Genomic DNA, 26597 nt, shown 5'->3' with positions numbered 1-26597 from the left:
ACTACAAGTTCCCAGGATCCTTTGAGAGAAGTGTTGGTGTTTAAAGCGGCATCGCAATGCTTGAAATGGAGGTGGGAGGGAGCTGCTGGCATCCTGAACATGTTTGTTGCAGCTGCCACTTCTTTTTTTTACCTTGTGACTTTAAAAAATAAAATAAAGTCCTGATCTGAAGACCTGTATGGCAACCCTTCATGGATCAATGCCTTGTCGTGGCGAAGGGGCTTGAATAACTCAGAGAAGCTATGAGCTATGCCATGCAGGGTCACCCAAGATGGACAGGTCATAGTGGAGAGTTGTGACTAAACGTGATCCACCTGGAGAAGGAACTGGCAAGCCACTCCAGTATCCCTGCCAAGAAAACTCCATGGACAAAGACAACAGGCATATAAAAGTTATGACGCTGGAAGATGAGCCCCTCAGGTCGGAAGGCGTCCAACATGCTACTGAGGAAGAGCGGAGGGCAAGTACAAGTAGATTCAGAGCTGATGAAGCGGCTGGGCCAAAGCCGAAAGGACGCTCAGTTGCGGATATGCCTGGAAGCGAAAGGAAAGTCCGATGCTGTAAAGAAAAATATTGCATAGGAACCTGGAATGTAAGAACCATGAATAGAGGTAAGCTGGATGTGGTCAAAAATGAGATGACAAGAATAAATATCGACATCCTGGGCATCAGTGAACTAAAATGGAAGGGAATGGGTGAATTCAGTTCGGGTGACTATCATATCTACTACTGTGGGCAAGAATCCTGTAGAAGAAATAGAGTGGCCCTCATAGTCAACAAAAGAGTGGCAAAAGCTGTAATGGGATGCAATCTCAAAAATGACAGAATGATCTCGATACGAATCCAAGGCAGACCTTTTAACATCACAGTAATCCAAGTTTATGCACCAACTACCGGTGCTGAAGAAAGTGAAATTGACCAATTCTATGAAGACCTACAACACCTTCTAGAAATGACACCAAAGAAGGATGTTCTTCTCATTACAGGGGATTGGAATGCTAAAGTAGGGAATCAAGAGATAAAAGGAACAACTGGCAAGTTTGGCCTTGGAGTTCAAAATGAAGCAGGGCAAAGGCTAATAGAGTTCTGTCAAGAGAACAAGCTGGTCATCACAAACACTCTCTTCCAACAACACAAGAGACGACTCTACACATGGATATCACCAAATGGGCAGCATCGAAATCAGATTGATTATATTCTCTGCAGCCAAAGATGGAGAAGCTCTATACAGTCAGCAAAAACAAGACCTGGAGCTGACTGTAACTCAGATCATCAGCTTCTTATAGCCAAATTCCAGCTTAAACTGAAGAAAGTAGGAAAAACCACTGGGCCAGTAAGATACAATCTGAATCAAATCCCTTATGAATACACAGTGGAAGTGAGGAACAGGTTTAAGGATTTAGATTTGGTGGACAGAGTGCCTGAAGAACTATGGATGGAGGCTCGTAACATTATACAGGAGGCAGCAACGAAAACCATCCCAAGGAAAAGGAAATGCAAGAAGGCAAAATGGCTGTCCAACGAGGCCTTACAAATAGCGGAGGAGAGGAGGCAAGCAAAATGCAAGGGAGATAGGGAAAGATACAGGAAACTGAATGCAGATTTCCAAAAAACAGCAAGGAGAGATAAGAGGGTCTTCTTAAATGAGCAATGCAAAGAAATAGAGGAAAACAATAGAATGGGGAAAACCAGAGATCTGTTCAAGAAAATTGGAGATATGAAAGGAACATTTCGTACAAAGATTACCATAATCAAGGACAAAAGTGGTAAGGACCTAACAGAAGCAGAAGACATCAAGAAGAGGTGGCAAGAATACACAGAGGAATTATACCAGAAAGATATGGAGGTCTCGTACACCCCAGGTAGTGTGGTTGCTGACCTTGAGCCAGACATCTTGGAGAGTGAAGTCAAATGGGCCTTAGAAAGCACTGCTAATAACAAAGCCAGTGGAAGTGATGATATTCCAGCTGAACTATTTAAAATTTTAAAAGATGATGCTGTTAAGGTGCTACACCCAATATGCCAGCAAGTTTGGAAAACTCAGCAATGGCCAGAGGATTGGAGAAGATCAGTCTACATCCCAATTCCAAAGAAGGGCAGTGCCAAAGAATGCTCCAACTACCGCACAATTGTGCTCATTTCACACGCTAGCAAGGTTATGCTTAAAATTCTACAAGGCAGGCTTAGGCAGTATGTGGACCGAGAACTCCCAGAAGTGCAAGCTGGATTTCGAAAGGGCAGAGGAACCAGAGACCAAATAGCAAACATGCGCTGGATTATGGAGAAAGCTAGAGAGTTCCAGAAAAACGTCTACTTCTGCTTCATTGACTATGCAAAAGCCTTTGACTGTGTCGACCACAGCAAACTATGGCAAGTTCTTAAAGAAATGGGAGTGCCTGATCACCTCATCTGTCTCCTGAGAAATCTCTATGTGGGACAAGAAGCTACAGTTAGAACTGGATATGGAACAACTGAGTGGTTCAAAATTGGGAAAGGAGTACGACAAGGTTGTATATTGTCTCCCTGCTTATTTAACTTATATGCAGAATTCATCATGCGAAAGGCTGGACTAGATGAATCCCAAGCAGGAATTAAGATTGCCGGAAGAAATATCAACAACCTCAGATATGCAGATGACACAACCTTGATGGCAGAAAGTGAGGAGGAATTAAAGAACCTTTTAATGAGGGTGAAAGAGGAGAGCGCAAAATATGGTCTGAAGCTGAACATCAAAAAAACCAAGATCATGGCCACTGGTCCCATCACCTCCTGGCAAATAGAAGGGGAAGAAATGGAGGCAGTGAGAGATTTGACTTTCTTGGGCTCCTTGATCACTGCAGATGGTGACAGCAGTCACGAAATTAAAAGACGCCTGCTTCTTGGTAGAAAAGCAATGACAAACCTAGACAGCATCTTAAAAAGCAGAGACATCACCTTGCCGACAAAGGTCCGTATAGTTAAAGCTATGGTTTTCCCAGTAGTGATGTATGGAAGTGAGAGCTGGGCCATAAAGAAGGCTGATCGCCGAAGAATTGATGCTTTTGAATTATGGTGCTGGAGGAGACTCTTGAGAGTCCCATGGACTGCTAGAAGATCAAACCTATCAATTCTTAAGGAAATCAGCCCTGAGTGCTCCCTGGAAGGACAGATCGTGAAGCTGAGGCTCCAATACTTTGGCCACCTCATGAGAAGAGAAGAATCCTTGGAAAAGACTCTGATGTTGGGAAAGATTGAGGGCACTAGGAGAAGGGGACGACAGAGGACGAGATGGTTGGACAGTGTTCTCGAAGCTACGAACATGAGTTTGACCAAACTACGGGAGGCAGTGCAAGACAGGAGTGCCTGGCGTGCTATGGTCCATGGGGTCACGAAGAGTCGGACACGACTAAACGACTAAACAACAACAACATGGCAACCCTATGCATAGCAGCCATGTGAAACTCAAGCCTTGTAGCAAAGGAAACCAAATTCAAAGATGTTCAAATTGGTTTTTCTAAAAATTTGGTACCAACATCAATATGCATATTTACTTAGAAGTCAAGGGAGATTATTCCCATGTAAAGGAACGCAGGATCACAGCTTGAATGAAACTGGTTAGCAATGCTCAGGAAAGTTGCCCATCACCCAGGCATCCATGTTGTCTGAGTCACCAGCTGCACTTGCTCAAAGCGGAGTTCTTTTGTGGGTGAATCTCAGACAGCATGCTTGAGAATTTGCAGCCCGGACAGCACAACCACACACTAACAACCTGGATGAAGAGAAAGTTGCAACAAAAGCAGGACAGGAAAGTGCACAAGTAGGGGCCTTTTTCAATAGTAATGACGGCTAAGTGGTATCATTATAGTTACAGGTAGGTAGCCGTGTTGGTCTGACGTAGTCGAAACAAAATAAAAAAATTCCTTCCAGCAGCACCTTAAAGACCAACTAAGTTTTTATTTTGATATGAGCTTTCGTGTGCATGCGCACTTCTTCAGATACCTCATCATCATTATGATGGCTAAGTGGCATCCATGTTCAGTGGTAATGTACGGTATCTTTGAATGCTACTTTCTGGGGAGCAACAGCATCAGATTGCTACCTCCTTTGTGGACATTTGGCTACCACAGGAAACAGGATGATGAGCTAGAGTAGCCTTTAAGGGCTGATCCAGAAGGGTTTTCTCATGGGTGGCATATGCATAAAGTGACATTTGTCTTTCAGCAAATACCAAAGGGCAGAGTCACAATCCAAAGAAACTGGGTGGTTGCGGGAGAGTTTTGTCATTTTAAGTACACTGTTAACCTGCAGAATTATCTGCCACAGGGAGCTGTGGTGTCGAGTAGCAAAGCCATTCCTTACACCAGGAAAGGGCACAACAAAAGGCGGGAGCACATTCTCCCCAATAAGAAGAGTCAGGGCAGGAGCGATGACCCCCCCCCAGATGTTGCCAGGGCTCCTAACACCCAGCAAACCTGGCAGCCAGCATGGCCAGGGTTCAGGGGAGGTGGACAGCAGTATTCTAGCAACATCTGGAGGGCCAAAGTTTGGCTGAGTAACTCCCCTGGCAGACAACAGGGAATCCCATGGGGGTGCATGAAAGGTCTGGCCCTCCCCCATCAGCCCACTTTATTCCCACGTTGGCTGTGGAGAGGGGGGGGGAGGGAAATATTTTCCATAACCAGCACCCCTCATGCCCCAATCTGCTCTGCTGAAGGCTTTTATTACTACTGCTATTTTTGCTAGCCTACTAAGAGAACTGGTAGGACAGGTGATGTTTTCATTCTGTGGGAGGAGGAGGCCATCTGATGGGCCATTGTGAGAAATGGATGCAGGGACAGAAGCGTTTTTGGCCTGATCCAGCAAAACTATTCTTATGTTCTTTGTTCTGATCCAGCGGCAGGACTCTTCTGATGTTTGCTGAGAAAGAACTCTAGTCCGGGGTGCAGAACATCCTCCAAATGTTGCCAACTACAACTTCCATCATCCCTGGCCTTGCTGATGACTGCAGCTGATGGGGGAATGGAATCCAACAACTTAAGGAGGGCCAAAGGGTCCTCTAGTCCAGTGTTTCTCAACCAGTGTGCCTCCAGATGTTTTGGGACTACAACTCCCATCATTCCTGACCACTGGTCTTGCTAGCTAGGGATGATGGGAGTTGTAGTCCCAAAACACCTGGAGGCACACTGGTTGAGAAACACTGCGTCTAGTCAATAAATTTGCCCAGCTATAACACACAATGTTGTTTGCACCTAATACTGTGACCCTGTATTAGGAACATTCCAAAATGAATGTTCAGCTACCTTTCGAGGCTGGGTGCAGTGCAATATGGTCTCTCCTTCATTGGGGTTGGATGACCACCTCTATCAGTGATTCTTTAGCTGTGGGCCCTGCATTGTAGGGGGTTGGGCTGGATGCCTCTAGAAGTCTATGAATCAGAGTGGGAAGGGACCCCAAGGGTCATCTAGAGTCTAACCCCCTGCAATGCAGGAATCTTTTGGCCAACGAGGAGCTCGAACCCATGACCCGTTATATGATAAGTGGCATCAGCTGTGAAAGGCACAGAGAGGGACACACACACACACACAAACAAACCATCACTTTCTACTTTGGGAAGAAACATGGGTGTAGCCAGGAATTATTTTAGCGGGGGCAGGCTTTTGTTGCCGGGGCAGAACCAAGATATCTGCAATGAAATTGGTCAGTTAGTTATTTCTATTTATTTACTTGATTGGGGTGGGGTGGGGTGCAGGCTACACCCATGGGAGCAAATCCCCCATTTTAAAGAGAAAAGTTGATATGGTGCAGAGGAGAGAACGCTGAGTTCAAGTTGGGGAGGAATTCAAGTCTCTGCTTAGCTTTAAAGCTTTCTGGTCTCTGAGCCTCACCTACCCCCCCCCCCAGGTTATGGAAGGGCCCTAGCTCAAAGGAGGAAAGGGCAGAAGCTCAGCAGAACAGCCCCTTCTTAGGAGGCAGGTGGTTCCAAGTTCGATCTTTAGTAGGCCCAGGCAGAGCTGGGAAAAGCTCCTGCACAAATCCCTGGAGAGCCCTTGTAGCCAGTACTGAAGCCATGCTGCTGGAATGGTCCCACTTGGCATCAGGCAAATTTCTGGGTAGGTAGGCTATGAGGCTGGCATGCCAATTTTACAAGGAAGGCCGGATAAACCGGAATCAAAGCCTGCACATTAATGCATGTCCTTCACAACCATGCTGTTTTGCATGGATTTTATACTCCGTTTAAAAAAAGTAAACACTTAGAAACCCCTCCCTGTGCCCAGAGCCCCGCCCTCTTGATCCCAGAGGTGTAAAGGTGGGTTTTGCACTACTCCGAATTCGGATTTTCAGGGGCACGTGGTGCAGACCTGCGCCTTGCGCCACGACGCGTAAAGCAATCCTAAACGGTAACTCACTCTAGCTATGCTCTCTCTCCAAGCCTGAGCCTAAAGCGACTCCTGCAAGGCTCTCATCGGCCAGCTCGCTCTTGCGGGGAACTTTCGAAAAGCGCCGCCTTTGTTCGACGAGGCGAGGCCATCGCAGCATCCCCGGTAGCCCCCTTTGTCTCCCGAGGAAGCTTTTGGGAGACAGGCTAGGGGCGCGCCTTGCAAAGGCCCGCGGCGGGGAACGGACCGTCAAGGAGGGAGACGGGATGGAAGGGCAACGGATGAGCAGCCGACTCCAAGGGGGACTCCCAAGGTCCCTCCAGAAATCCGAGACGGGAGAGGGAAAGAGAAAAGACCTCCTTTTCGCGCTCTGCGTCTCGCCGGTTCCCGGGCCTTGCTGGGCAGCACCGCGAGCTGGATCGGGGGCTCCCGGCCATAGCTGCCAAGTTATCCCTTATTTTAAGGGACTTTCCCTTATGCTGAATAGGCTTCCTCGCGAGAAAAGGGAAAACTTGGCAGCTATGCTCCCGGCGGAGCGCGCAAGGCTCCCCCGACGGCCCCCAGCTACGTCGCCAAAGGCGCAGAGGAGGAAGGGCGGCCGCCGCCCTTGGAAATGCGGCGTCCGGCGCGATGCTCGGGGGATGGCCGCCGCCTACCTGTTCGCGCACCGCCCGCTCCTCGTCGAGCTCCCGCTGGAGCCGGCCGGCCCTTTCCTCGGCGCCGTCCGCCTGCTCTTGCAGGCTCCGGATCTTCCGACGCACGGCCTCCAGCGAGCTGAGCCCCGCCGCCATGGGCACCGTAGGAGGGAAGAAGGCGAGGCTGCAAGAAGGGGAAGCGGGCCACAGCCGACCGGCAAGCAGCGCGGCAGAAGGCGAGGAGGCAAGGCAGCGCCCACCGCCGGCTCCGGCTCCTCCCGCCTCGCCACCTCCGGAAGTCCGCTTTCCCTTCCCCGCCAGCTTCCACCTGCGCCGCCAGGAGACGCCGGCGTCTCGGCGCGTAGCCGCGCCCTGCCTTGCCGTTGGCTGCACGGACTCTAGGAGCCTCACAGACGCGCTTACTCGCAAGTAAGCCGCAATCGTTTCAAGGCTGCTTGTTCAGCGCCTAAAGAACAGCCCAAGCAGCATCACTGAGATCTGCGGGACTTCCTCCGGATGAAATGCGCTACGGATCGCGCTAGTCCAAAGTTATATGTGGAGACGTCCGCCCCTGTTACACTGTTAGTTTGGAAGTAAACCTCTCCCCTTATTAAACAATTTTAATCAATAAAATATATATCCAGCTTGATTGTAATAAAACCAGTGGAATTCATTTCCTAGAATTCCTCCCGAGTGAGTCCAGCTCTAGTTCAAAGCAGTGGGATTTGCCACTGAGTAAGCATGTCCATGATCAGGTTGCATGCAGAAGACACAGTTCCTCACATACTTTTTTTGCAAGGCCCACAAAATCTTACAGTGGAGCAAACGCTTCTGGGATCATGCTATGTGATCTGCTTTTGATTGCCTCTCTGCATGTTGTTGTTTAGTTGTTTAGTCGTGTCCGACTCTTCGTGACCCCATGGACCATAGCACGCCAGGCACTCCTGTCTTGCACTGCCTCCCGCAGTTTGGTCAAACTCATGTTCGTAGCCTCTCTGCATAAGAGTACCCAAATATTTCCCCAGTGTATGGCCTGAAGAGGCAGGCACCCTCTAGACTGTTCCACAGGTCAAGCTCGCATGGGGGGTGCTCTTTCACAAACACCTCAAATCCCTGCATCAATAAATCTAGCATGTCCAGGGTTATGCCTTAGCCTTTTTTCATGGGTGTACCAGCTATCTAGATGTTTTTGTATCAGTAGTCGAATGTATTAACCAAGTAAATATATTAACCATTTTTGCACATGGAGGAACAATCCCGTGAGCCCTCCCTTGCCACCTGAAGTGGAATAGCTCTGACACAAGATGAGAGAACTTGGTATTGAATGCAGCAGAATCTCGCATTTCCCAAGATGCAGCCCGCTAACCCACATGACTCTTGCTTGCGTAGATGGGGGTGTCCAGCAAGGAAGGGTCTCTTAGCCTTGTTCCTGTGCTGTGGTGGCCCACAGAAAGCATCTCTGTCCCAGGCCTGTTCTAGAACTGCCCCTGCCTCAGCCTCTCTCTCCTATTTGTACTAAGACAAAATGCCCTGGGGCAGGAATGGGAGAGGTTTGGGGGCTTGCTGCAGCAGAAAAGGGGGTGGGAGCGAATGGAGACTTCCCAGAAAAGGTGCACAAGTGCCACCTGGTGGTCAAAGATTCGCAGTAATTCCAAGGTGGGGTTGTGCTCCCAGGGACAGATGCTTTGGCTCAAAGTTATACTACACAGCAACATTTCCTGGCTTTAAACCAGGAGTCAGCAAACTTTTTCAGCAGGGGGCCGGTCCACTGTCCCTCAGACCTTGTGGGGGGCCAGACTATATTTTGAAAAAAAATATGAATGAATTCATATGCCCCACAAATAACCCAGAGATGCATTTTAAATAAAAGGACCACATTCTACTCATGTAAAAACACCAGGCAGGCCCCACAAATAACCCAGAAATGCATTTTAAATAAAAGAACACATTCTACTCATGTAAAAACATGCTGATTCCTGGACCATCCGTGGGCCAGATTTAGAAGGTGATTGGGCCGCATCCGGCCCCCAGGCCTTAGTCTGGGGACCCCTGCTTTAAACTATGTAAAGAGTTGAGCAACTGGAGCGCTCGCAGGCCAGTGTTTCCCAGTTGTTGGTGTTTATACTACATTTTTTAAGATTTGCCTTGAGACAGTCTTTAAACCTCTTTTGTTGACCACAAGCATTACGCTTTCCATTTTTAATTTTGGAATAGTGTCTGAGCATGCGCACACTACGTTGTCATCGGCATACTGAAGCTTTATGATATGACAGAAGTTACGGTAACCTTACTTTTTGCTTTCAGCCTGCTCAGATTGAAGAGCTTTCCATCTGTTCAATATTTCTACTCCGGTGGGGAGTTTCCCGTCGACAAAGTGTAGGATCATGGCAATGAAAATAAAGAATAGAGTTGGGGCAATAACACAACCCTGTTTAACACCTGATCCCACTGTGAATGGTTCACTTTCTGAAAAGTATGCTTGTTCAAGATATCAACATACAGAATTGTGGTGTCTGCAACTCTAGGTGTGTTTGGTGGGGGAAGGGGACTTTACTTCCTTCTATTTGGGAAAGAGCAAAAAGGGTTTAAACTGGCTCTGAACATGCTTGTGTTATAATGCAAATGGAATGGAAAAATTGTGCCCCGCCCCCTGAAAAAACAGGAAGGGGGAAGGAGCAGGACTTGCTGGGCTAGAGAAAACTAGGAAGAATACTGGCTGAAACACAGGGAATGTCAAACCAGAGAATCGCCTTGAGTTGAACACTCCATAGTCCAGAGTCATTCTAGGATAGGGGGGGGGGCTTAGTGACAGCAGGATGCTAAAGTCTTGTGTGGAAGCCTGATGATCGTCTTCCAAAGCAACTACTCTATTCTGAACTTAAAAATGGAAAGTGTAATGTTGGTGGCCCACAAAAGAGGTTTAAAGACTGTCTCAAGTCAAATCTTTAAAAATGTAGTATAAACACCAACAACTGGGAAACACTGGCCTGTGAGTGCTCCAGTTGGAGAACAGCCTTTACCAAAGGTGTCATGGGCTTTGAAGAAACTCAATCTGAGGACGCAAGGGAGAAACGTGCTAAGAGGAAGGCACGCTAGGCAAATCCACACCGTGATAAACTCCCGCCTGGAAACCAATGTCCCCACTGTGGAAGGACATGTGGATCCAGAATTGGCCTCCACAGTCACTTACGGACCCATTGTTAAAACTGTGTTTATGGAAGACAATCTTACTCAGCTATGAGTGATCGCCAAAGAAGAAGAAGAAGAGTGACAGCAGGATGCTAAAGTGCTGTCCAAAATACTCCAGATATCTCTAAGGAGTTTCATAGTAACAAGGCACAGGGGGATTCTTGGCACCACTAGAAAGACCGGGGTGGAGGACAGTCGAAGGGCGGTAGAGGAGAGGACTTACGCCATCACCATTCCTTCTGATTGCAGAACCAAGTGGCTAATTCTAAAAGGATGCCTTTTGGAACTGACTTCACATGGCTGGTCTTGGGGGTTTGGTAAAAAAACGAAAGCAGATCCTAAAGCCTGCCTACTCCTGATCTTGTCCAGTACTGCTGTCTTTGACTGGCAACAGCTTGTTAGTGTCTCAGGCAAGGATCCTTTAAAGCTGGCTTTGCCAGTCTGGTACCCAGCTGGCTGGAGTTGATTGGGGGGGGGGGGAATCACCAAACTTCTACATGCAAAAACCAGGGATGTCTGCCATTGAGCTATGGGCTTCTCTTATTCTGCTCCCCCATAGGGAGTGGTTCCCTCACTCCTACCTTATCTACTGATATGAGCTATGACGAAGGCTAGCCAGGGTTTCCATTTGACTAGGATTTGCAACTTCAATTAAACTTTGGCTTCAAATCTTGGTCAGATGAGTCGCCAAGTTGGGTGTGGTGGGTGTTGGCCTATGGCAGAATCAGCTCCTCCTCAGTCCTGGTTTAAGCATGACACCAGGAATATATATATTTAAAACCCAGTAATTCGACAACCTACCTGGCTGGGATGAGAACTTAGCATCTACAGAAACTTCTGCCAGGTTTTCAGCCCCAACCACGTGCGTCATCTCTGGTGACTGTGTGAGCAACAGAAGTACGCCAGCATGTACTTCTGTAGCATGTGGCTCTGGCGCACTAGTTGTTTCTACATGTAGATGTTTCTGCTTTTAAATACACACACAGCTTCATATTTAAACTGAGCTTCAATTGTTTCCTTTAAAAATACCCATTTTAAAAATGAATGGAGTAGTCTGCAAGGAGGGTAGGAGGGTCTTTTTTTAGAGAGAGAGAAGCTGCTTAGCCCTCTTCATTATAACAGTTTTCTTTCCACAAGAGAGGATGTTCCACATGTTCAGAATTATATCCTATGGAGGTCGGCACATGGAAAATATTGTTCCGACCATCCAAATTGATTTTTAGCTGAAAGCTGTGTTCAGAAGCCAGAAGGAACCTGGCCTGCTCACCCTCCTGGGAGGGAGAAACACACATGGGATGACCATTTTGGACTAACATAAACCTCCTGAGGAAGCCTTCAAAACACACACAGGAACTCAGGGCAGAAGTGGAGGATGGAATAACAGGCAGGCAGATGAAGCAGGCAGATTTCAGCTGCCATTTCATACACCTGGGGAGTAAGCCCCGGATTATTCAACTCACCTTACTTTTGAGTATTATAGCATAGGATTGGGTTGAAAGGCTGCAATCCCTAAACACTTACCAGCCAGCAAGCCCCACCCCACTCAATCTACTCAGAGGGACTCGGTCCTGAATCACCTGATAGGAAACATAGTTTTCAAAGCAGACTAAGTTCAGATGGGGCTGCCTGTACTGCAGCTTTCTGGCAGTGAAGGCTTCTGAAAGTAGGATCTGTGACAGTTTAGAACACTAGGGCACACCTTTACAGTAGAAGGGAACCTGCCAAGGCTCTGCTGACTGGTGGAGGCCACACGGGGAACAGGACAGAAACACCCTAGAGTTACTCATTAAGCCGTTCCCTCCCACTACAGGCAAACCAGTGTGTCTCAAAGGAAGTGATTTGGCGGCCGACTGCCGTCTGCTTTGCCCATGACTAATGTCCCTGCAGTTGCCCAATCCCAGCCGGTAAAGGTGATCTCACTCCAGGGAGCCCTTCCTCATGCACACTCATTTAACATCCCTCCTTCCCTAAGCATTTTTTTCTGAATCAATCCAGGAAATTATTTCCTCTCTAGGCAAGTTGGCCGTCTAGGTCAATCGGCACTGCATCTCCTTTTTGCTGCTTTCTACAAAAAGAAACCCCACACTTAAAAGGTGCAGGGTGGAAAAAAGTGGAGTTTGTGGCAGGCCCACTTGCAAACAGATAGGGAAGGAGCTCTCGCTTTCCTTTCAACATTTGCAAGCCAATGCGCCTGCTTTCTGAATTAAAGTGAAACGGCAAGAGTCGCTTTCTGAGAATCCAGTAGCATTTCTCAGCTCTCCCCAGCCTTCATCTGAGACAAGCCATTTCAAAATAGTCTGCATTCTTTTCCTTATAAGGAATATCTCCCCTGGATCTATATGCGGTTCCTTTGAACAAGTTAAATAAACCGGCTGGCTGGAATGCTGACTTCCATCTATAGAATGCCACATACGGGGGGGGGGGGGAGACACACACATCTGAACCAGATTAGATGCAGCCTGTCTCTCAGACGAAGAGTCATTCTGTGGTTCTATGGCTGAAATTAAGTCAAACAGATTCCTTTCTAGGCTGGGCACAAGACTTTCATTTTTAATCCTACGCCATGTACTGAACAGAAATGAGAAAGAAGTTTGTCTTCCAACTTGCACTGAATCTCCTTCATTTAATACCACACTTTTGCCCATTCTTTCTAAAACCACTTATGTGTATAGAAGTTATGCTACCATTTTTTAAACGAGTGAAATATAAGTGACATCATCTGCTTGGGATGTGCATCACCCACTCTAAACTTGGGAGGACGTCTTTACTTGGAAAGAATTTCACTTGCACTGTAATGGACGGGGAGCTACAAATGTCTGAGAGTTACATGCATGGGACTATTTAATACTCGTCAAGGGTTAGACAGGTGGGCGGAATGAGAGGCTGCTAAGGGTGCAGCTCTCACCCATACCATATAAAGTGCTGAGCTATATATAACCCCAATGCTTATTCTCTGGATCTATCTCCTGCAGACTGCAGACCCAGCAAGTATCACCTTCCGGGCTGAGTTCTCACAGCTCTAGTTTTCTTGACAAACCTTTTGACTTTCAAAACCAGAAGATGGCTTGGAAGTTAAGAATCACTGGCCTACCTCTACCCTCAAATCCTTAAGCACAGACATATTTTGGTAACCTACTGGGTATCCATTACTGTATATGCATTGGAGCCTCAACTCAACAACCCTAATTTATTTACATCCCTTCTCTGTTTTATGTGTATCAATATGTGTCTTTTGAATAGTTGCAAAGATTTTAAACATAACATCAATTATACCTTCATCCTCTGCCTGCATATTGACCCCCGAGAGACATCTTTCCCCTTAGGTTATGAAGCAGTAGCACTTCACACACTTGGAGATACCCAAAATGAACAAATGGTATCCATGCTCTTTGGTGACGGGGTGACTGCCATCATGCAAGGAAAATGGTATGTTCCTGCCCATGTCAAGAGATGCCTGGCCCTGAAGATGGACTTGGGTGGCCTTAGAGGTTGCATAGGCTGATGGCAGCCCAAATGTTAGTGGTGTGTGTGAGATGGTGGAAAGGGAAGGGTACTCACATCTGCAGCTTTTTTCTCTGCCACCTCCAACTTTTCCTGGGCATCTTTCAGGGACTCAGAATATTTGTCCAGTTCATCTTCAGTGCTCTTCAGCTTCTTTTGCAGAGACACCAGCTCATCCTCCAGCTGGTTGTGGTGTGGGGAAAGCGGGGAGGACGTGTGGGAGAAGGGGGTGCAGCAGGCAAGGTGATCGCGCACAGGAGAGGTGCAGGTGCAGAAGGACAGGTGGACAGAAGAGGAGAGAAGGAGGAAAGAGGGAGAGAAGGAGAACCGTTAGCATCCTCTCAGCACGGTACCTTGGTGGCCTTCTCATCCGCAGCCAGCAGGCTCTCTTCCGCTTTGTGCTGCTCTTCCAGAACCCGGTCCCTCTCATCCTCAGAGGTCCGCAGTTGCTTTTCCAACTGCAGAATGTCCTCCTCCAACTAGCCACACATGTTACAGGCAAAAGAGGAGGAGACAGACAACACACTCAGATGCATTTGTGTCCAGGGACATTGCCCTGCTTTTAGCCACCCACCCCAGAATTAGTGGGAACAATATTTTTTAAAAGTTTCCATCGCAAGGGCAGACAAGACCAGAAGCAGGAGAAAAGGCATTATTAACCAAGCGGTATGTGAGGCAGGATGCAACAGATCTGACCATGGACCCAGTCCCATCCACAGGCCAGTCAACATCCTGTGCTTAGATACAGTTATTGACCTTAGAGGGTTTGGTTGTTTGTTTGTTTTTTAAATCCCACTCTGGAGATAACTTTTAAAAAGTGGGGTGGGAGACAGTCCCTGGTTTGAACTGGACCCCAATCCAGGCTTACTTAATCACTAGTAAATCTTGCTGAAACCATCAAAACAAGTTATTTGTGAGTAACTCTTTTCAGTGGGGCTTAGTCATGACAAGCTTGAGCTGTACAGGACTGATTGATGGCAAGGACCCTTATGCCCACTTGGAAATCAAGCAGAATGGGGAATGTTGGGGCTCCCTCCCACAGGGAGGCTGTGGGCTCAATCCTCTAGGCATGCCTCCTCAGGATCAGGGTCCTTGAGCCCAATGGGCAGCCTCACCGCTTGGCCTTCTGCATCTTTCCTCAGTGAAATCCCACCCCATGGGATTTTACTTCTGAGAAAAGAGGCTTCTGGTCCTGCTGTAGGGATTCTGATCCTCTTATTGCAGTGTGAAACTAGTTTGACGCTCAGAAAGCTGGCAGGCCGTCCTGTGTCTCGGTGTGTCCAAAAGTCCCACCGGCACACCCTGCTTCTTCTCCTCCACGACCTGGGAGCCGCGAACTGGAGCGTGCTACTGTCGAGCCACCGTCCAGAAACTTTCCCCTTCAGCCAACTGCTTTCCTCAGGAGGAGGTGCAGGCCCCTTCTCTCCCATGAGCCCAGCTTCTTTCAGGGGCAAAAAAGAAAGACACCCCCAACTTTAGGCAAATTTCCTCGACGGCCCACCGAGCGCCCTCTTTCTTACAAAGCACTCCAGAAACCCAACGCCGGGAAGGCAGCCCGTCGGTCTGGAACCCCCTGGAGATCCACGGACCTTACTCCCGAGGAAACACGTCGAGAATCGGGAGGGTCGTTTGCTGGAGCGCCTCCCTCGCCTTCTCGGGGGGTGGTTCCCCATATTCCCCCCAGACCCACTCCAAACTCCCTCCACTCCCCTGCGGGGCCCCGACGGGGCATCCGCCCACCTGCTTGCTCCTGTCCTCAGCCGCCTTCTTGTCGGCTTCTGCTTGCTCGGCCCGGTCCAAGGCGTTCTCCTTGTCCAGTTTGAGCATCTGCATCTTCTTCTTGATGGCATCCATGGCGGTGGTCGGGGGTCAGCGGCGGCGGCAAGAAGAAGAAGAAGAACGTCCCGGTTCGAAGGCGGCGGCGCGGCGGATCTGGGCGTCTGGCTGCTGCTGGAGCTGGAGCTGCCTTCCTGGAGGAGGCTGGGCTGCGCGGAGACGAAGGGCCGGGCTGAAGTGCGAGCGCCTCCCCAGTCGCGCCCGGCAGATAAGTACCGCCGTCCCCGGGGGCCGAGTGCATTCCTGGAGACATCCAATACTTTTTTGGGAAAGGGCTCGCGCCGCCCTTCCTCCGCCCGCCTCCCTAACCCTCCTCCTTTCCTTCTCCGCATCTTTTTCTCTTCTCCCTGCCATTTGATCCCAGAGATGCCTATATAAGGGCAAAGAGGGACGGGGCGAGAAGGCAGGAGCTGCTGCTGGGGAGCCTCCGTCCAACCTCGCGCGGCACTACGGCGCTCCTGCTTCTTCCCCCGGGCTGCGCTCCCCCAAGACGCGGCCCGGGATGGCCCTCACCAGCCTGGACGGCTTTCCGAGGAGGCGGGTGAAGACCACCACGCCATGGACGGCCATTGGGCTCTGCCTGGCCCCTTGCTGCCTTCCACCTCCGCCGTCGGAAGCGGGAAATTCCTCTGGAGCGCAAGTGGCCGGTGCGCCCTGGGCCTTCCCGTCCTTTGGGGCATCTTGTGAGAAGAGGGTGATGGACCCCATGTACGCCCCCCTCCCTGACTCTTTTTACGTTTATACAGTCCAAGGGGAAGCGGGTTCAAAGGCAGATTCAAGCCATTGAGCTCTCCAACTTCCTTGGATTAATTGACTGTATTTCCTAGATGCTTTTCATTCAAATGAATCCCAAAGTGGTTTGCAAACAAATAACATCGTAATACAGCATAACAGAACATCTCAAGTACAGCATAAATTAAATAAAACAATTAACAAATCATCAGTGAAACAATTGCAATCTCTTTATAAAATACTTTACTCATAACCCTGAAGAATGGCAGCCGCCAAAATCAAAGCTTGAAGTTTGGCAAACTCAAATAAACTGATTGGTTCTGGAGTGGGGAGGGAGGCAAGTTGGGATTTTGCATTCCCCACCCTTTTGTAATTGTTATGTACTGGAAATCAATAAAACTATACTTATAATAAATTTTTGAGAAACCAATTAATATCTATTGAACACTATTAACAAAGCAGCAATGGAAAATAAGCTAAGCATCACAATTACAGCCAAAGTCTTTATATATGACATATTTATATAAAACCATATATAAAACATGAGTCTTTGGGCCAGTCAATACTTCTCCCTCAGCCTGATCTACCTCACAGGGATCTTGGGAGGGTGGCATTGAAGGAAAGAGAGCTGGGGTCTGCAGAGGAAGGGTGGGCAATCTATTTCTTCTTTCAAGGGTCGAATTCCCTTGGGCATAACCCTTCACAGGGCGGAGCCAGAGACAAAAATGTTCTGGATTAACTGATCTGGAATCAGGACAGCCTGGCTTTGATGTCCACCATGGCTACTTTCTCTGATTAGAATGCCTAGGCTTGACCCAGCTATAGAGCTGGTGCAGCAAGCCTCACCTGGTGATGGAGCTGCAGCTGGATGTGCCTACTCTCCTCTGCACACACACACCCCGGTCAGGCTTGACCCAGGAATGGAGTTGCGGCTGCAGCTCCCTCACACACCGGATCCAGGCTCTGAAGAGGGAGCCTGTTGTGGTGGCCCCTGGACCATGGCCCCCCTCAGCCCCCCCCCGCTACACCACTGGGCCAACCAGATGCCTGTGGGAAACACGCAAGCAGAACCTGAGCACAAGAGGCCTCTCCTCTTCTGCGGTTTCCAGCAACTGGTGTGCAGGAGCATAAAAAATGTGTGGGTGGCGAGAAGTACATAAAACATCCAGGCAGAATGAGGAAGCAGAAAAAAAGGAGCACTGATGGGATGGAAGAATGGGCAACTTCAGAAGGCATTTGAGGACCACATCAGGTGCGACCTTGGGTTTTCCCTCTTGGGCTGTGAAAGAAATGCAAGATATAATTGTACTAAAAGAAACACAATAAAATCAAGCAATCACGTGTTCTAAAACTTAGATCAGGCATCCCCAAACTGCAGCCCTCCAGATGTTTTGACCTACAACTCCCATGATCCCTAGCTAACAGGACCAGTGGTCAGGGATTATGGGAATTGTAGTCCAAAACATCTGGAGGGCCGAAGTTTGGGGATGCCTGGCTTAGATGGACAACCAGTTTAAAACCCATCCATTGGTTGAATTGATTTAACAAATGTACGCACAACTCAAATGCTACTTACATTTTTTTCAGACAATGCTATAGTGGAAAGGCCATGTTACAAATTTCTGTCCCCCCCTCCCTGCATTTTCTTGTTGCAATAACATACCAGAGACAAAACAGTCAAAGAAATAAAGAGACCAAGTGTGCTCTTTTGACTTGCTGCCTTGCTGATTAATCAACCCCAGAATTCATTGGTTGACCTCCAGAATAAAGTTTATTGCCCTGTTTTAAGATATGGGAGAGGATTTGGATTACGGTAGTCAGTTTTCCTTTGCTGCAGGAAACTGAGGTCCTAACCCCACAATCTTTCTCTCTCTCCCCCACCCCAATGACAGTTCTCAGTCTTCGAACATACAGTACCATGACGGACCTTTCTGTAGAAGTAGAACATTTGCTCTGCATGCAGAAGGTTCAATCCCTGCCATCTCCATGTTGGGCTCGTGAAAAGCTCCTGTTTGAGCCAGTGCAGAATCTATACTAGGCTATATAGATTAATGGTCTAACTCTGTAGAGAGGAGAATGTTTCTAAGCATGCACAGATGTTCCCCCATACATATTCGGATGGGGAAGGCTTCTGAGGCCTTTAGGCTGGCTTTATTTATGAGTTATTTATATACTGTACACTGTTTTATGTGTTTTGCCTTTTACACCTTTAACCTTTTTGAAGTAAGCAAATTAATGCTATTATTAATTATTATTATTATTATTATTATTATTATTATTATTATTATTATTATTATGCCTGATCCTATTGCTTCTTATAAGTCCTGTGGGCAGGGCAGGGGCTATACTATGATCCATCACATTCTTTGTTCCAGATAAATACAAAAATGCTAGCAGTAAGATGAACTTCACATTAATCAAGAAGAGAATACGGTATCCCTGAGCATGCATAGAATTTTTTTTCTTGCACTGCAGTAAGACAGGAGGCAGAGAGTTCAGAACAAAGGGGATGCCTTCTGAGTCAAAGCAGCTTCATGCCAGCAACTAAACACCCCGTGGGTATATTCTAACCTGCACTAGCAACTGTCCATGCAAAACAAGCTGCTGATCATTATTCCAAATTAATAATGTTTGCAGAGCGTTGTCAGTGCCCTAAAGGCAGCCTTGCATGCCACACAGCCAAGTTTGCCCTTATCCTAGAACTGCATCCCAGGGTCCCCAGAGACCGTGCCTGGACCATGTAGTTCAAAGTTTGCAAACACTCTGCTGTGTTCACGCCAGAGTTCACACGACATTTTTAGGGGGAGCGGTAATCCTTGAGGGCATTAAAAGTCCATTTATTTATTTAAGTGTTTTTAGGTCTCTCAAGGTAAATACCTCACAAGGCAGCTGACAATTACTTAAAATACAAAACCACAAAAATAGATGCTTATAAAAACAAAACAATAAAACACCATAAATGAACAGAAGATAAAACTTTTTCATAAAGTCTGGCTAAAAGATGAAAACTAACTTCAAGGGTAGCATCATAACTGAGGGTCTGATTGGCTCATGAAACCCCTTTTCTGCTTTTCACTCACAGGCCAGGCAGGGGAAGAATATTTTCGTAACTGCAGCAGCCCTGGCAGATCAGATTTTGGCATGTCATTACATTTCTAATGGGAGCAACACATGTGGGAACTGAATGAGGAATGACGTCGGCAGAGGTTAGGTTTGAGGAGATATAAAAATATTTAGCTTTGAGCTACATAAGCCTGCACTTTCTCCTTTCCCACCGCCCCAATTGCTGACAATTACTTAGAATGACATTAATAAAAACCCACTTTCATTTGTGTTGTCTGTGAGGTAGGGCATCCCACACATTGGAAGCCGAGGGAGTGCTCCATTTTTCAGAGTTAAAACGGGATCTTTTTGGAATCTTGCTCAACCCTGAAAATGTTTATTCTAAGAGAAAATATCATCCCTTTTGAAAGGAACTTGATGCCCTCTTATACCCCACAAGTCACTGACCTGATCAGAAGGATATGGGGCCCAGAACGTTGACTCAAACAGGGATACAATGGGCAAACTCTTCTGAGAACAGATAATCTGGCTGCATGTCTACACAAGCAGCAGTCTTGATGGAGCAGGATAACTTGATGTAAGCACAGCCTGGCTGGAATCATAGAATCATAAAATCATAGAATTGTAGAGTTGGAAGGGACCCCAAGGGTCACCTAGTACAATCCCCTGCAATGCAGGAATAATAGTCTCAATGCATAAGAGTACCCAAATTTTTCCCCAGTGCATGGCTCTGAAGAGGCAGGCAACCTCTTCCACAAACACCTCAAATCCATGCAGCAATAAATCTAGCATGTCAGGGTTATTGCCTAGCCCTTTTTTCATGGGTGTACTAGCTATCTAGATGCAGGGATTTAGTTACTTGTTTTTGTATCAGTAGTGGAATGTAAATATAAACCAAGTAAATATATTAACCATTTTTGCACATGGAGGAACAATCCTGTCCTGTGAGCCCTCCCTTGCTACCTGAAGCGGAATAGCTCTGACACAAGATGAGAGAACCTGGTATTGAATGCAGCTGGATCTCGCATTTCCGAAGGTGCAGCCCATTGACCCACAATACTCTTGCTTGGGGAGATGGGGGTGCCCAGCAAGGAAGATGGTGGACCACAGGAAACGGCTTGGTCCCAGGCCTGTTCTCTAGAACTGGGAATCCCAGGGCGCCTCAGAGGAACCTGCCTTGCCCCGTGCCACATTCTTTGTCCATCTAGCTGGGTATTGCCTCCTCTGACTGGCAGTGGCTTTTCAGGGTGATCATTGGCACAGATCCATCACTTCCATCACTCACGGCTACCAGATCTTTCCTTCTTTTTCGAACTCTAGGCACATCACACAGAGCTGCAGTGAGCAGCCTTCTCTGAGGGTGGACAGCTTGGGATCGCAAAATATTTCATGCCTCCCAATTTTCAACCTAAACATTGGTGCGTCTTGCTCAGCAATTCTTGCTCATTCACTGTAGAGTGAATGAGTGTAGAATTTAGAGACATTCCCTTAAATGGGATGCGAATCAGGAATAGGTAATTTGTGGACATGGCCTAAAGGCATGTAGGCCTGTCAGAGCACAACATAAATTGGAAGGAAGTATGCAGGCTGAAATCGTTTCTTTGCTCCCCCCACTTCCTTCTGCCTACATTCTTGGATTCAGAAATACAACATGATGTCCAATGGAGAATGAATAAAGTATCGGTGGCAGCACTGGGGTTCCTCCAGAGGTGCTGAAGCCCAGGCAGCTGCCCAGCAGCAGTACTATCCCCAGGTGCCCGTTTGGAACACCTGCCTCTGGCATTTGACCTCTGGGTCTCACTTGGTTGAAAGAGCTACAACAATTTCTCCTCTTCTCCCTGTACTTTGCCTATGGACATACCTTCCAGAAGCCCACCATTTATTTGCTAGTCCACGCAGGTGGCACTGTGGTCTAAACCACAGAGCCTAGGGCTTGCCGATCAGAAGGTCGGCGGTTCGAATCCCCACGACAGGGTGAGCTCCCGTTGCTCGGTCCCAGCTCCTGCCAACCTAGCAGTTCGAAAGCACATCAAAGTGCAAGTAGATAAATAGGTACCACTCCGGCGGGAAGGTAAACGTTTCTGTGTGCTGCTCTGGTTCACTAGAAGCAGCTTAATCATGCTTGCCACATGACCTGGAAGCTGTCTGCGGACAAATGCCAGCTCCCTCAGCCTATAGAGCGAGATGAGCGTACAACCCCAGAGTCGTCCGCGACTGGACCTAACAGTCAGGGGTACCTTTACCTATAAGGTAGCACTAGACTTTTTAAGGGGTGCTCCACATGCCCTGTTTATTGTTCATGTATGATGATTTGTGCTCAGGATGCTCTCTGGACGGTCATACATGATCCCACTTTCCTCACAATTTGTGCATCCCAAGGCTTTGCGGTGTTCGTACTGCTTCATTTCCAACCATTGCCTGCCTTGTAATTTCTTGATGAAGCCCTGTGACTTTTAATGCCCAAATGTTCTAGGTTTGTATTCGTTGTGCTAGACTTGAGCTCCTGCAGACAGTGAGGTAGCGTTGGGGAAGCATCACAGAACAATTTTAAAAGTAGAATAAATCCTAAGCCCTGTTTACTCCTTCAGCTTCTGACACCTCCTCTTCCCAGCCTTTGCCCTCTTCTCCCTGCAGCCATTCATTGTTGTCCCACCACCGCTCCTCTCGAGTCTTCTTCCTTTGGTGGTTCCCCAGCAGGCACATCCCACCATTCCTCTGCGTCCAACCAGTCCATGCCATAGTCCAATAACATCTGGAAGTCAACCCATTGATGCAGAAAGCCGGCCTAGGTTATCAGCAATGCCAACAACATTCATTTCATTTTGAAATGTAGAAGTGGCTCATTTGTTCAGCTGTTGGCTGACTCAAAAAGCTCCATGTAACATTCAGGTTAGATTACCCTTAGTGAACTCTTATGTGGGGCTGCCCTTGAGGTTGGTCCGGAAGTTGCAGCTAGTGCAAAATGGGTCGGCTTGACTGATCACTGGGGCAGGATAATCACCACCATGTTACACTGCTGTTGAAAGAATTACCAATTAGCTACTGAGCTAAGTTCAAAGTTCTGGTTCTGGTATACAAAACCCAATGCAGCTTGAGACGATGCCAAAAAATTCTGCATACCCTCTAACATTTTTCAAATGAAAACAGGAATGTCCTATTCCATCATCATCATCATCATTTTATTATTTATACCCTGCCCATCTCACTGGGTTGCCCCAGTCACTCTGGGTGGCTTCCAACATACTGTATATAAAAACATAATAAAACATCACACATTAAATTACTTCCCCTATACAGATGTCCTCTAAAGGTTGTATAGTTACTTATCTCCTTGATTCAGGGGGTCACATAACTCCACACCTAGGGTTGCCATATGTCTGGAATTTCCCAGACGTAGCCAGTATTCAGCCATCGTAAACAGCGTCCAGGCGGAAATCACTGAAATGTCCGGGAAAACCCAGACAAATGGCAGCCCATGTCGGAAGTGTAGCTTTTAGCAAATTTAATTAAAAATAGCTCAAAATCTCTCTTTTTAAAAAAAAAGATTTTGCAAGAAAAGCTCAACAACTTTGGACAAAACTTTAAAAAGCTCAACAATGTCTGTGTCCGGATTTTTCACTACCATACCCTCCAACATTTCTCTGATGAAAATAGAGACATCTGAAGGAAAAGCAGGACATTCTGGGATCAAATCAGAAACCAGGATGGCTTCTAAAAGTCCGGGGCTATCCCTGGAAAATAGTGGCACTTGAGGTTCTGATATCATCTTGGCTCACATATACCCAGCTGATCAAATACCATCTTTAGGAGAACTGTTTGTCACAGCAGCCAGGCCTTTAGTGTTGTAGCAGCTGTCCCCTGGAATTCCTTCCCCCTTGGATATCAGACAGGCACAATTTCTGCCTTCTTTTCAGTGCCTGCTGAAGATCTTCTTCCAACAAGCCTTTTAAGTTGAGATTTATTTCCAGTCTGCATCTATACTGAAACTGTTTTTAAGATGTTTTTAGGAATTTTAAAGTGTTTTATCACTTTGGGAGGGAGGGTGGGATATAAAATAAAAAAGGAAAGGTTGCATATACCGGTAACATCCTGTCTGAGCCCAGATGACTAAAACAGAGGAAGGATCTTCTATTGCCTCTGGGCAAAAGGGAACATCTTTCAGGCAACATCCTGTTTGACTGCTTACAAGGAGGGACTGACAAACCTCTCATTCAGTTCCTCTTTGGAGAGAGGATGTTGAATGTGGTTTGAGAGCCCCAGGCATGGGGGGAAGTCTGGAGAACCAGTCCGGGTACAGAAATCCTTCTTTCCCTGTAGGAAGATAGAGCGTTGCCAACCCTGAATGTTTTAGCAAGCACTGAAATCTGTGAATGAGGATTTTCTTGTTTACAGTGAGAGTTTGCTTCTCCCAGGGAGCTGAATATCTGGCAATTTAACTTGTTCCTCTGGTATGTGTACAGGAACGTAAAACAAAAACACAACATGCTTGCACAGATTCTTCAAAAGACCCAGCAGGTAAATTTCATCAGGTTTGCAGAGTATAAGGCCCGTATGGGACAATTGCAGCCCCCACCAATTATTTGTGATTCCACCCTGGGAAATTCCAGACACCCACTGCTTGGGGCCTCTTTCCCCACCTCATCTGTGGCCCGCACAGACCTGTCAATTAAGGGGGCGGGGAAAGGAGGGTGCCTTGCACTGTGTTCAGAAAGGCTCCTATTCTCCTTGTACACCTCAGGTATGCAAGGAAATCACTTTGTCCAGGAATTTAGGGAAGAGGTTCAGGACCCCACTCAGGAAGATGACCAGGAAGGGTCATGAAACGCAGCGAGATTTCAAAAGTAGGCAAAATCATACATACAGTCAAAAGGGGCTGAAGGCCCCTATCCACGTAAGACTGTGAAGTCCAGAGTAAAATTACATGGCTGCACCGCTGATTGGGGAAAGGAGACTTCCCCTCCCTTCCGAAGCAATTTGCACACATTGTATCAATGTGTTTGTATGTGCAAAGGTATGTGCAGGTTGTTCACACCTTATGCTCAGGTGCTGGGGGAAGGTCAAGCCAGGGGGTGCAATGTTGGGGGCAGGGCTAGTCTGCAAAGGGGAGGAGACCACATTGCTCTCCAAGGTAGCAGCTTTTGGCAACCAATCCAGTTGTCTAAAGTCAAAGCTGCCAGCTTGTGCAGCCTGGAAGAAGAGGGAGAGACTAGTTGCATCATTGCATTTAACATGCAGGGCACCGATGATTGCCTCACAGGGTCTGGGCTTCTGGAAAAGAGCAGTATTTTTGAGCAACCTCGAGACAATTGTTCTGCCTGCCTAGGAAATGCTGACTGGAAGAAGGGTGAAATGACCCAGAGAAACATTTGTATATTATGTAGGTGGAAAGGAACTCCTGTGTGGTTGTGCAACAGAAGAAAAAGGAGTTGGTGGAAAGGAAAGTATTTGTCTTGCAATTCCTCCCCCCCCCATTTTGTTTTTCAGTTTAAAAACACACCAAACCCCAGGTCCTAACTGGGTTAGAGAGCAATGAGATAGGTGCAGGGTAGCTGTGTGTCCTGTAATGAGCACTGTGAGGGTTTGCAGGAGCCAGGTCAACATGCCCAGTCAGGTGTGCTGCAGCTGGAGGCAAGCTCGCTCAAGAGGACTATATCAGGCAGTGATGGCCAAACTTGGCCTGCCAGCTGTTTTTGAACTACAACTCCCATCATCCCTAGCTAACAGGACCAGTCGTCAGGAATGATGGGAATTGTAGTCCCCAAACAGCTGGCGGGCCAAGTTTGGTCATCACTGATATAAGGCCTGCATCTTAGCCTGGGTCTTTGCCACACAACAATATAGTCTCCTGCCAACTGGCATCACCACCACCACTATTATTATTAATAATAATAATAATAATAATAATAATAATAATAATAATATTTAGTGCAAATTTCACACACACTTTTTACAAATGAATTTGCCCTAATATAAAGCATTTTGTATGTTGGATTTACAAATATAGATGTATTTTTACACACCCTTTCTTTCACTATACTGTATGCATATTCCCACATAAATAATTGCATTGCAAAATTCAGAGGTACGAATTCTGATTATTCGCATTCTGTTTTGTAAAGTGTGAATTTGGGTTAGATTCACCTTTCAATTCAAACCAAAACAAATTTCTCCCCAATTCCTCGTGCCTCCTAAAGACCTTCCTTTTGTATAAATCATTTAAGAAGAGATATTTATCTCCATCTGCATCTGTAAAGGGACCCCTGACCATTGGGTCCAGTCGTGACCGACTCTGGGGTTCTGGTGCTCATCTCACGTTATTGGCCGAGGGAGCCAGCGTACAGCTTCCAGGTCATGTGGCCAGCATGACAAAGCCGCTTCTGGCGAACCAGAGCAGCGCACGGAAACGCCATTTACCTTCCCATTGTAGCAGTACCTATTTATCTACTTGCACTTTGACATGCTTTCGAACTGCTAGGATGACAGTAGCAGGGACCAAGCAACGGGAGCTCACCCCGTCGCAAGGATTCAAACCACCGACCTTCTGATTGGCAAGCGCTAGGAAAAGAATACGACGGAGCTGCATTCTAAGGAGAAAGTCATGGTCCGTTTCACTGGATTGTGAGCATTTTGTCTACAGAAACCCAGGAAGAGCCTGTCTGCTGGTTCAGACCTGAGGCCCACTTGGCCCAACATCCTGCTCACATGGTGGCCAGAGAGAAGAGGCCTAAGGGAACCACACAAGCAGGATCTGAATGCAACAGCACTTGCCCTACTTGTGTCTCCCAGGCAAGCAGCTGAGGTTCCCGTAGGACTCGCAATACACTTAGTGAGTAAAGCAGCAGTTTCTCCCATGTGTGGCTTGTCCTCACCCTCCTCCTCCTCTCCTCAATGAGCTGTTAAACGGAGTCATCCTGTTGACTGCATCTGTAGGACTGGTTCCACCAGTTCTGGGGAAAACTGTTTTTCAACCGAGTAAGCATTTATGTGGGCTGGTTAAAGGGAGTTTATGTATGAGGGACTATTATTTTCCAATGCAATGTCTGGTTGCAGTCCTTGGCTGCAAAGTACGTGGCACTTAAAAGTCAATACTGGTTTGTTTTGGGGCATAGAAAGAAATATGTAGCTTAAATAAAATGGATATGCTAAATCCATCCCATGAGTGTTGGAATCAGGGGGACAACCTCTCTCTTATTCTTTTGCCTTATGGAACTAGGATTTACTTTTCTGGATCAGTGCCACTCAGGCCTACACTGGAGTTCTGGGAGTCCAAGATCAAATCTTATCA

At 47.3% G+C, this 26597-nt stretch overlaps 1 protein-coding gene across 25 annotated transcripts in view; it reads right to left on the bottom strand.

The window, feature by feature from the left end:
• TPM1 (tropomyosin 1) overlaps nucleotides 1-15716 on the bottom strand; it is a 38276-nt gene extending 22560 nt beyond the window's left edge. For 3 of the 25 annotated variants that reach the window (XM_060282718.1, XM_060282717.1, XM_060282728.1), the window contains exons 1-2: nucleotides 15422-15715; nucleotides 14035-14160 (exon numbers count right to left, since the gene is read on the bottom strand). In XM_060282718.1, the coding sequence (XP_060138701.1) occupies nucleotides 14035-14160; nucleotides 15422-15535 (240 nt within the window). In that variant the 5' untranslated portion in view covers nucleotides 15536-15715. Of the gene's footprint in view, nucleotides 1-7012; nucleotides 7863-13738; nucleotides 13865-14034; nucleotides 14161-15421 lie in introns of those variants that run through there. The other 22 variants (XM_060282719.1, XM_060282721.1, XM_060282714.1 and 19 more) reach the window with 19 other exon arrangements.
• Between the last annotated feature and the right edge of the window lie 10881 nt (nucleotides 15717-26597).

The sequence above is a fragment of the Zootoca vivipara genome, chromosome 14 (genome assembly GCF_963506605.1).
Source record: "Zootoca vivipara chromosome 14, rZooViv1.1, whole genome shotgun sequence".
Classification (NCBI taxonomy): Eukaryota; Metazoa; Chordata; class Lepidosauria; order Squamata; family Lacertidae; genus Zootoca; species Zootoca vivipara.
This window is presented reverse-complemented; position numbering and strand designations above follow the sequence as displayed.